Source organism: Oratosquilla oratoria, chromosome 3 (assembly GCF_046742065.1).
Source record: "Oratosquilla oratoria isolate Oo_2021 chromosome 3, ASM4674206v1, whole genome shotgun sequence".
Lineage (NCBI taxonomy): Eukaryota > Metazoa > Arthropoda > Malacostraca > Stomatopoda > Squillidae > Oratosquilla > Oratosquilla oratoria.
Window position 1 is genome coordinate 12,932,400 of NC_134779.1, and position 11,029 is coordinate 12,943,428.

The 11,029-nt window shown below is 44.4% G+C and overlaps 1 protein-coding gene across 1 annotated transcript in view; it reads left to right on the plus strand.

The window, feature by feature from the left end:
• Positions 1-11,029, plus strand: part of Ctr9 (RNA polymerase-associated protein Ctr9) — a 40,227-nt gene that overhangs the window by 18,055 nt on the left and 11,143 nt on the right. The window contains exons 11-12 of the mRNA XM_076176978.1: positions 736-917; positions 2,782-2,962. Of these exons, the coding sequence (XP_076033093.1) occupies positions 736-917; positions 2,782-2,962 (363 nt within the window). The remainder of the gene's footprint in view (positions 1-735; positions 918-2,781; positions 2,963-11,029) is intronic.

An 11,029-nucleotide genomic window follows, 5' to 3' on the forward strand; every position in this document is an offset into this window, starting at 1 on the left:
TGGTTTGGACACATGGAAAGAATGAGTGAAGAAAGATTAGTAAAAGTGGTGTGGAAGGCAGAGGTAGAAGGAGTGAACATGAGGGGGCAACCAAAGATGAGATGGATGGATGGGGGTAAAAGGGGCATTGGAAAAGAGGGTTTGTTGTGGAAGGAAAGGAGAAGACAGTAAGGGTGAGTGGAGAATGGTTGTGTATGGATAATGCTGTGATGCATGGAAGGGAGTGGGAAGTGGATGAGGGGTGAGGGAGTATGTGTGAATGACATTTTAATGCAGCCCCAAGGGATTTCTCCCCATCTCTTTTTCTGCATGAGGGGACAGAGGGGGGGGGGGTTGTCACCAATTAAATGAAGCTGCCTTGCAGTGGATGTGCTGTATCTTGCTCCATTGCCTCTGACCCAGAGCAATGGGCAAGATACAGGGATGACCTGTCATCCAGGAGGAGCCAAGAAAAGAAGGCAGGAGGGATGGTAATTGGGAGTGGAGTATGTGGGGATGAAATTAGTGAGAGTGGATTTGTGTTTTTTGACTTTGGCTACCTCCCTTATAAGGGGAAGAAGCCTTTGGTATGTGTATGTATATATAATATAAAAATACATGGAGTTGAGCGGGGTTAGAAGGATGTGGGAGGTGAGTCACTTGTTTGTGGATGACCTTGCATTTGTGGCTGATTATGATGTCAAATTGATTCATATAAAATTCTGGTGTAATAGTACGAGTTCCACAATTTTCTAGGTTACCTTCGACTAGGCTGCATGGCCAGAGACCGTGGACAGATCTACGATGCTTCAGATCTGTACAAGGAAGCTCTTCGAATGAACAACGAGCATCCAGACGCCTGGTCACTCATGGGTAACCTTCATTTGGCCAAAAATGAATGGGGACCAGGGCAGAAGAAGTTTGAGAGAATTTTGAAGGTGAGAAAATAATCATGGCTGATATAAATTAACAAAAATAATTGTTCACCCAAAGGTGTATCATGTTGTTTACTTTGTCATATTTAGCTAGAAGCTGAGGTAAAGTTAAACTATAGGCACTTTAAAAAAATCCAGTCCTGGAATAGGCAGCCTGACAGTGCTTTCATGCTTTTCATGAAGGCTTTAGTACATACACACACATGCATACCAAAAGGCATTTTCTCCTTATGAAGGGGGTGGCCAAGTCAAAGCATACTCCTACCCTACACTCATTTCACACCCACTCAAAACCTGATTTGGAAAAGGCTTATGACAGGGTAGACAGGAAGGCACTATGGAAGGTATTACATGGGATAGGAGGAAAACTGTTAAGAGCAGTCAAAAATTTTTACAAGAACAGGAGAGCCTGTTTTAGAATTAGAAATGGAGAGTGTGAGTGGTTTGAGGTAATGGTGGGACTTTGCCAGGGATGTGTTATGTTGCCTTGGCTGTTGAATTATACATGGATGGGGTGGTGCAAGAGGTAAACACAAGGCTAAAGGAAATGGTTAAAGAAAATGGAGGGATAAGCCAGTTGTTGTTTGCTGATGACACTGCACTTGTAGCAGGATCAGAGGAGAGATTAGGGAAGTTGGTGATGGAGTTTGGGAAGATGTTCAAAAAAAGGAAGTTGAAGATAAATGTGGGTAAAAGTAAGGTGATGGGATGTACAAGGGGAGAGGATGGCAGCAAATTGGAAGTGAGTTTTAAGGGAGAAAGAGTGGAGGAAGTGAATAACTTTAGATACTTGGGTGCAAATGTGAAGCAAGTAAATGCCTTGGGGATTAAAAAGTATAATGAGAAATAGACATTTGGGAATGGATGCTAAGAGGAGATTGTACAAAGGAGTGATTTTTGCCAGCAGCACTGTATGGGACAGAAACATGGAACATAAGAGAGGAGGACTTTGAATATAATTGAAATGAGGTGCCTGAGAAGTATGATAGGGGTTACTAGGCTGGATAGCGTGAGAAACAAGGAGGTGAGGAGGAGAGTGGGAGTGGAAAGGAAGATAGGGCTGATGAAAGTATTGGGATGGTTTGGACACATGGAAAGAATGAGTGAAGAAAGATTAATAAAAGAGGTGTGGGAGGACATGAGGGGGTGACCAAGGATGAGATGGATGGATGGGGTAAAAGGGTAATTGGGAAGGAGGGGATTGTCAGTTAAGGAAGGAAGACAGAAGATAGGGGTGAGTGGAGAATAGTTATGTTTGGATGATGTCAAGATGCATGGAAAGGAGTGGGTAGGGGATGGGAGGGGAAGGAGTATGTTTGAATGATATTTTTGATGCAGCCCAAAGGGATTTCTCCCCATCTTCTCTTTGTCTGCATGAGGGGACGGAACAGGGGTGTCACCAATTAAATAAAGTGGCCTTGCTGTGTATGTGCTGTGTCTTGCTACATTGCTTCTGACCACGGCATTGGGTGAGATGCAGGGATGACCCGTCATCCAGGAGGAGCCAAGAAAAGAGGGAGGGAGTGTGGAGAATGTGGAGATGGAATGGGTGGGAGTGGATTTTATTCCTGTCTTTTGGCTACCTCCCTTGTAAGGGGGAAAAAGTCATTGGTATATGTATGTAAGTGCCATGTTAATGAAGGGGTTCTGTTGTGGATGTGCTGTGTCTTGGCAGGCAGTTGGCAAGAGACAGGGATGACCTCTCATCCATGAGGAGCTAAAGTTAGAGTGAAACAAATGGGAGTGGAATGGGTGAGGGTGGGTGTATACCTTGCCTGGCTATCTCCATTGTAAGGGGGTGGATTCCCATGGTATGTATACATAGATTGTATGTACATAAAAATAAATCATTTCTTTAATCCATCAGAACCCTAGCACAAGTCAAGACTCTTATTCCCTCATTGCCTTGGGCAATGTTTGGTTAACAACTCTCCACCAGCCATCAAGAGACCGTGAGAAGGAGCGCAAGCACCAGGAACGTGCATTGGCCATGTACAAAGAAGTCTTGAGAAATGATCCTAAGAGTATATGGGCAGCAAATGGTATTGGTAAGTAGGGAAAAAGAAAAAAAGCTATTGGGATTGAATTTTATTATTTGAGTACTGTAGTAGTAGTTGTCACATGAATGAATCCATCAACTTGGTCTACAAAGGGTATTGCACTCACATGCATAGAGAAGTGAAAGAAGTGTTATACAGAAGTAGCCATCTTTTATTAATTAATCGTTCCCTCATGTTTCACTAAATGGAAAACCTTGTTTTCTATGCTGTATCAGTGTGGGCTTATGGGAGGCTTAATTAAAGGGATTAGGAGAAGAACAAATGGAGTAATTGGTGAGGAATAGTGTGGATTTAGGAGAGGTGCGGGTTGTGTGAATCAGATTTTTGTGGTGAGGTAGGTATGTGAGAAAGCTTTGGCAAAAGGTAAATTTGTTTTTTGGGTATTTATGGGTTTGGAAAAGGCTTATGACAGGGTAGACAGGAAAGCACTGTGGGAGGTTTTACAGGTATATAGGATTGGGGGAAAGCTGTTCAGGGCAGTCAAGTTTTTTTTTTAATGACAATAGTAGAGCTTATGTTTAAATTGGAAATTGAGAAGGCAAGTGATTTGAGGTAAAGGTGGGACTGTATCAGGGATGTCTCATGTTGCCATGGGTGTTCAATGTGTACATGGATGGGGTGATGTGGGAGGTAGATGCAAGGGTAGTGGGCAGGGGACTGGAGATGGTTAAAAAAATGGAGAAAAGTGGGAGGTGAGCCACTGAAGACACTGCACTTGCAGAAGGGTCAGAGGGGGGATTAAGGGAGTTAGTGATGGAGTTTGGGAAGGTATACAATAGGAGAATGTTGAAGGCAAGGTGATGAGATGTACAAGGGGAGAGGATGGCAGAGAGTTGGAAGTGAGTCTTAAAGGAGAGAGGTTGGAGGAAGTGGATAGCTTTAGGTATTTGGGGTCACATGTGGCAGGAAAGAGAGTAGTGGAGGTAGAGGTAAACTGTAGATTGAGAAAATTAAATGCCTTGGGGGGGATTAAAAAGTGTCATGAGAAATAGACATGTCTGAATTGATGCAGGTTGTATGATGGGGTGATTGTGCTGACAGTTATGTACGGGGGCAGAAACATAGAATTTTAGAGAGGCATAGGAAAAGTTTGAATGTTTTTGAGATGAAATGGCTGAAAAGTATGGTAGGGGTTACTAGTTTGGGTAGAGTGAGAAACAAGGTGGAGAGGAGAGTGGGAGTGGAAAAGGAGATGACAGGTAGGGCTGATGAAAGAGTATTGGGATGGTTTGGACACATGGAAAGAATGAATGAAGATTAATAACAGAGGTATGGAAAGCAGAAGTAGAGGGAGTGAGCAAGGATGAGATGGATGGACGGGGTAAACGGGGCATCAAGCAAGAGGGGAATGTCTGTTGAGCAAGGATTGGTGAAGGTAGAATATAGGGGTGATTGGAGGGTGGCTGTGTATAAATGATATTGTTATGCAAAGATGGGGGGTAGGGGATGCTTATGTGTGAGTGATATTATTGACACAGTCTGAATGAATTTCTTCCCGTTTTCTCTTTTCCTGCATGAGGAACAGAGAGGGGGGGATTGCCAATTAACTGAAGTGGCCTAGCTATGAATGTACTGTGTCTTGCTGCATTGGTCCTGACCCAGGGAAGTGGGTGGGATACAGGGATTGCCCATCATCCATAATGGGCTAAGTTGAGAGGAAAGAAAGAGTGGTGGAATGGAGTGGAATGGGTAGAAGTAGGTACATGACTTTGACTTTGCTACCTCCTTTATAAGGGGGGGAAACCCTTGGTATATAGATAGATCAGTGTGAGGTGTTCTATGTCACCAACTGCAGGAGGTAGAAAGAGGAGAGCAGTTATGGACTGTCAGCTTCCCATATGTGAATAGGTATAGTAAATACAGGTGAAGTTAATAGAATGATCTCATGCCCTGTCCAAAGACCAAGTGATAGCCCCTCAAGGCTCCACCTTCTGATGGAGGTGAGAAAGTGAATGGGTTTTGAAAATGGGTGGGTTCACTGTCCATCTTGAAGGACTACCATATGGAGATCCCTCTCATTTGTCCTAACTATAATTAGAACTATGAAAAGTATGGAGAAAATAGAAAGTATCTATTAGTATGGGATGAAAGAATATAAAGAGGATTTAGCAGTAACCCTAAAGAAATGATGTGTGAAAGATGCTGAAGAAATACAGCATTCCTATTGATGAATAATTGTTGTGTAGCCTTAGATCTTATGCCTTTGCGACACTGCTTCTGACCCAGGGCAGTGGACAAGATGCAGGGATGACCTGTCATCCAGGAGGTGCCAAGATAAGATAGAGGGATGAGGAGATAGGAGTATGTAGGGGATGGAATGGGTGGGAGTGGTTTCTATGCCTTTGTTTTTTGGCTACCTCCCGTGTAAGAGGGAAGAAAACCTTTGGTATATGTATGTAGCCTTAGATCTTATTTAGCTTGTTAAGTGTAGTTGTTGTTGTTGTTGTCGTTCCCTAGACTGTCTGTCCGAGCAGTCCCGTCTCCCCAAGGAAGGCCACAGCCGAGACTGGGTTTTCCCACAAATCCTTTATAGAGTGTATGTTGTGTTGTTTGCGTGCATGATTGTGTATAATACAGTCTTCCATTATGTGTTGTATGGTATGGGGTGAAGTGTTACATCCTGGGCAGCTGTTCACAACACGGTCGTCCAGCCTCCTCTGGTAGCTTAGAAGTGCTGGGTGGTGACCGCATCGCAGTCTGGCCAAGTGGACTCTGTCCTTACGTGGGAGAGAGGATTCAGAAGGGTGGATATCAGGGGGTCTGGCATGCAGCAGTGTGTTGTCTTTCAGTGTGTTAATGGAGCGGTGAGTGATATGATTATGAATATGTTTCCGGAGGCTGGTATTTGGTGGTTGTGGAGGAAGAGAAGAGAGTATCTTTGTGTAATAAAGGTCTTTGGGTGTAGTTTTAATGTTTCTTGGTGTGTGTGGGTGTTCTGCTATGTAGTGTAACGGGTGTGATGTGTTTGTGGTGGCTGCAGCAAGTGTTTGTGTGCCTCTCATGTCGAGGTGTTCCTTGACTTTGAGGACTTTTGTTTCATGGTGTAAATGGTCTGTAGGTGATGTATTTGTGCAGCCTGTAATTGTTTTTAGGGCTTTGTTTTGTATGATTTGAAGGGTGTTGTGGTGTGTCTCACTGAGATTAGGAGCCCATGCAGGACTCGCATAATTCATCACTGAGCGTATACATTGTTTGTATATTGTTATATTAGTTTCTTTGTTTTGTCCAAATGTTGTTCCAGTGATTGACTTAAGTGCGTTAAGTCTAGGTGTGCATTTGTTTTTTATGTTTGTGAGGTGTTGTTTGAAAGACATGGATGTATCGTATGTTACACCAAGAATTTTCGGTGTGTTTGTGTGTGGTATTAGAGTGTTGTTGATGTAGAGATGAGGTATGTATTTGTGTTCTTTTGTCCAGTTGGTGAGAAGTGTTGCTGTAGATTTGGTTGGAGCTATTTTGAGTCTGTTTGTGATGAACCATGTGTTGAGTGTGTCAAGGTAAGGCTGGATTATTTCTGCAGCTTTGTCTGTGTTACGATGTGTGCATGTGATTGTTATGTCGTCTGCGTAAGAAGAGATTTGTATTTCTGAGGTGTCTGGCGTGGGTAAGTCATGCATGTATAGATTAAATAATGTGGGGGATAGAACTGAGCCCTGTGGTACTCCGTTCTTAATGTTTCTGATGTGCGATGATTGGCCATTATATGACACATGAGCATTCCTGCCTGCCAGATAATTGGCCAGCCATCTTTTGGTGTTATTGTGCATGTCTGTGTTATATATTTTATTTGTTAGGTTGTGGCGGGGGATAGCATCAAAAGCTTTACTAATGTCCAATGTTATAAGAAGTGTTCTGTGGTGGGGCCTATCTGAATTGATGCCATCAAAAATTCTTTGTGTGAGGTTTGTCAGAAGAGTGTTTGTGGAGTGTAGTGGCCTAAAACCGTGTTGTGAGTCAGCAAGGGGAATATATGGTGTGACAAGTTTAAGTATTAGGCGTTCAATGACTTTAGAGGGGGTGCAGAGAAGTGTGATTGGGCGGTGCGATGATGGGATTGTTGGGTCTTTGTTCGGTTTTGGGATGGTGATTATTTTACCATGCTTCCAGATGTCGGGTATAGTGTTGTGTGAATAGCTGTAGTTTGCAATGTTTGTGAGTGCGTGTATACCTTGTGGTCCAATGTGTTTTAGGTGGATGTTGCTTATGTTATCAGGGCCACAGGCAGATGAGTGCTTGAGACTATGCATTATGAGTTTTGTCTGACTGTCTATGAAGGGTGTATAGTCTGAGTCTGTGGGAAAGTCTTTCTTACGTCGAATGGTGCGTCGGTCGTCAGGGTGAGATGTAAGATGGCTCGTCTGTGCAAAATGACGTATGAGTGCGTTTGCTTGTTGTCTGTTTGAGGGTAGATTATCTGTTGTTGTGATTATTGCTGCGTGAGAGCGTGTAGTGTTAGTGTTGGATAGTGTGATGCTGTTGAGTGTTTTGTACAATTTGCTGGTGTTTGTTTTGTGATCAAGTGTATTGATAAAGTTTTGCCAATTTTGTGTTTTTTGTTCATGTATTTTATTGGCAATCACAGTGTTTAGTGTTTGTATTTGGTCTGCTATGTTTTGAGGGATAGGTGTGGGGGTATCGTGTTTAAGTGTGTCACGTTGTCTGATGAGGCCTTGGATTTCTGGTGTGAAGTTGGGGTTGTGTGATTTTCTGTTGCCTCTAGGGATGTATCTCTTGTCTGCGTTTTGTATGATTGTATTAAAAGCGTGCACAGCATTGTTTATGTTTGTGATTGGTGTACTGTTAAGTGTTTCAAAATGTTGTTCTGTCTCTTCATTAAAGGCTTCCCAGTTAGCTCTCTTGTAATTGGTGTAAGTGTGTCTGTGGCCAGCTGGGGTGCATCTTGTTTTGGTGGTGATGATGATTGGAAGGTGGTCAGAACCAAGGGCTCCGACCACTCTCCATGATGTTGTTGGGGTTAGGCAGGGGGAGCAAAAGGTGATATCAGGAGAGGAGGGAGTGTAGAGGGCTTGGTATGGGATATGTGTATGATTATGCGTGTTGTTCATGATAGTCAATGAGTCGAGTTGAGTCTGTATATCAAGCCCTCTGTCTGTGTCGGGGTTGTCGACAAACCAGGCAGACGACCTGGCGTTGAAGTCACCACCCATGATCAGGTTGGGGATTGAGGTTAGTTGGCTGAGCTGAGGTCTGAAGGTGTTTGGAACTGTGGGGGATGATTGGGGGGGAATGTACATGTTAACTATTGTTAGTGTTGAATTGTTGCCTGTGCGGATACGAATGGATTGGGTTTCTGTTGTGTTATCTGTGGTAGGGAGGAGAATTTTGGTTGTGGCACTTGTGTCCACAAAACAGATGGAATGGTGGATCAGGGTGACGAGTCCACCGCCATTGCCGTCAGTCCGGTCTTGTCTGATGGTGGTGTAATTATGAAATGATGGTGTTTTGTGTGAGTGTCTTAATTTTGTTTCTTGTAGAATTGCAATGTGTATGTTGTGTTGTTTAAGAAAGTGTTCAAGTTCATGTTTTTTAGTGTTAATACCGTCAATGTTGTGTTGTAATATGTTGATGTTGTGTGTTTTGTATGTGTTGTATGTTGCCGTTTGGGGTTGAGGTTGGGGTGGTAGTGGGGAAGGTGTAGGATCTGGGTCAGAGGGGGGGAAAGGAGAGATCGGGGACAAAGGAAGGGGAGTACTAATCGGGGGTAAGGGCAAGGGGAAATTGGGAGTGGGTAAGGGTGCTGGCTGTGGTTGGGGAGGTGGGATTGGGGTTACTGGAGGGCAGGTAGAACATGTCCAAGTGTTTGTGTATTGGTTTGTGTCAGCAAGTGTTGTACAAGTGAGGTGGGCCCAGTTTTTGCACATATTGCACTGAACTGAGCCCTTTGTCTGTTTGCTCGAAGTAATGGGTTTAGAGCATGTTGGGCATGTGTATTTTGTGGTGGGCCCAGGATTGCTCTCTACATCTCCGGCTAAAAGTAGAAGAAGAGGGGTGATCGCCGGAAAATGACCCCTCAGTGCAGAAAAAACGTAACATTGTGTGTTGGAAAAAAAGGATTGTGGTACTCCCCCAGGTAGGCGTAGCTCCTCCTTGGGGATCGGTGCCATCTGCGTAGAGCTGATGGCCAGGGGTAAATGCTGCTGTTTGGCCCCCAACTCTTGGGGTTGGGGGGTGGTCCCACGACGTAGACGTTGCAGCTCCAGGACCGTTAAGTGTAGTTGGGAAGGCTTATGGGAGGATCTTGATTGAGAGGATTAGGAGAGGAACAGAGGGAGTAATTGGTGAGGAACAGTGTGGATTTAGGACAGGTAGAGGTTGTGTAGATCAGATCTTTGTGGTAAGACAGATATGTGAGAAAGCTATAGGAAAGGGGAAGGATGTTTTTTGGGCTTTTATGGATCTGGAAAAGGCTTATGATAGGGTAGACAGAAAGGCACTGTGGGAGGTTATGCAGATTTATGGGATAGGAGGAAAGCTGTTAAGAGCTGTCAAGAGTTTTTATGAGAGTAGTAGAGCTTGTGTGAGGATTGGAAATGGAGAGAGTGAGTGGTTTGAGGTAAAGGTGGGACTTCGTCAAGGATGCGTTATGTCGCCCTGGCTGTTCAACTTATACATGGATGGGGTAGTGCGAGAGGTGAATGCAAGGGTAGTGGGTCAGGGATTGGAGATGGTTAAAGAAAATGGAGAAAAGTGGGAGGTGAGCCAGCTGTTGTTTGCGGACGACACTGCGCTTGTGGCAGGATCGGAGGAGGGATTGAGGAAGCTGGTGGCAGAGTTTGGGAGAGTATGTGATAGAAGAAAGCTAAAGATAAATGTGGGGGCAAAAGTAAGGTGATGAGATGTACAAGGGGTGAAAGTGGCAGTAAACTGGAAGTGAACATTAAGGGAGAGCGATTGGAGGAAGTGGATAGTTTTAGATACTTGGGTGCAAGTGTAGCAGGAAAAGGTGGAGGTAGAATGTAGATTGAGAGAAGCGAGTAAATGCCTTGGTGGATTAAAGAGTGTAATGAGGAATAGACATTTAGGAATGGATGCGAAGAGGAGACTGTATGAAGGAGTGATTGTGCCAACAGCACTGTATGGGGCAGAAACGTGGAACATAAGAGAAGAAGAGAGAAGGAGTTTGAATGTGTTTGAGATGAGGTGTCTGAGAAGTATGGTGGGGGTTACTAGGCTAGATAGAGTGAGAAATGAGGAGGTGAGGAGGAGAACAGGGGTGAAAAAGGAGCTGGGAGATAGGGTTGATGAAAGAATATTAGGATGGTTTGGACACATGGAAAGAATGAGTGAAGAAAGACTAGTAAAAGAGGTATGGAAGGCAGATGTGGAGGGAGTGAACATGAGGGGATGTCCTAGGATGAGGTGGATGGATGGGGTGAAGGGGGCTTTGGGGAAGAGGGCCTAGTGTAGGCCTTATGGTCTTTTGCAGTCTCCTTTATTTCTTATGTTCTTATGTCTGTTAAGGAAGGGAGAGGACGGAAGACAGAGGTGAGTGGAGAATGGTTGTATATGGATGATGTTGTGATTGCATGAGGAGGAATGGACGAGTGGGTGGGGGGTGAGGTAGTATGTGTGAGCAAATTTTGACGCAGCCCGAAGGGATTTCTCCCCGTCCTCTCCTTATATGCAAGGGGGAACGGAGAGGGGGGGGTCGCCGATTAAATGAAGCAGCCTTGCTGTGGATGTGCTCTGTCTTGCGACACTGCTTCTGCCCCAGGGCAGTGGGCAAGGTGCAGGGATGACCCGTCATCCAGGAGGTGCTCAGATGAGAGGGAGGGTGGGAGGGGTGTGGAGTGTGTTTAGGAATGAAATGGGTGGGAGTGTTTTTATGCCTTCCCCTTTTTGGCTACCTCCCTTGAAAGGGGGAAAAAGCCTTGGTATATGTATGTATGTAGATCTTATTTGCAAGGGATTTAAAACCTCAAAGACTGGTTATGACCACCAGGCTGGCTCATCAGTCTATCTGTATACCAAGTGCTTCTTCCTCCTTATAAGGTAGTTCATAGGTCACTTGATGAAAAAACTTTGTAGTGAGCC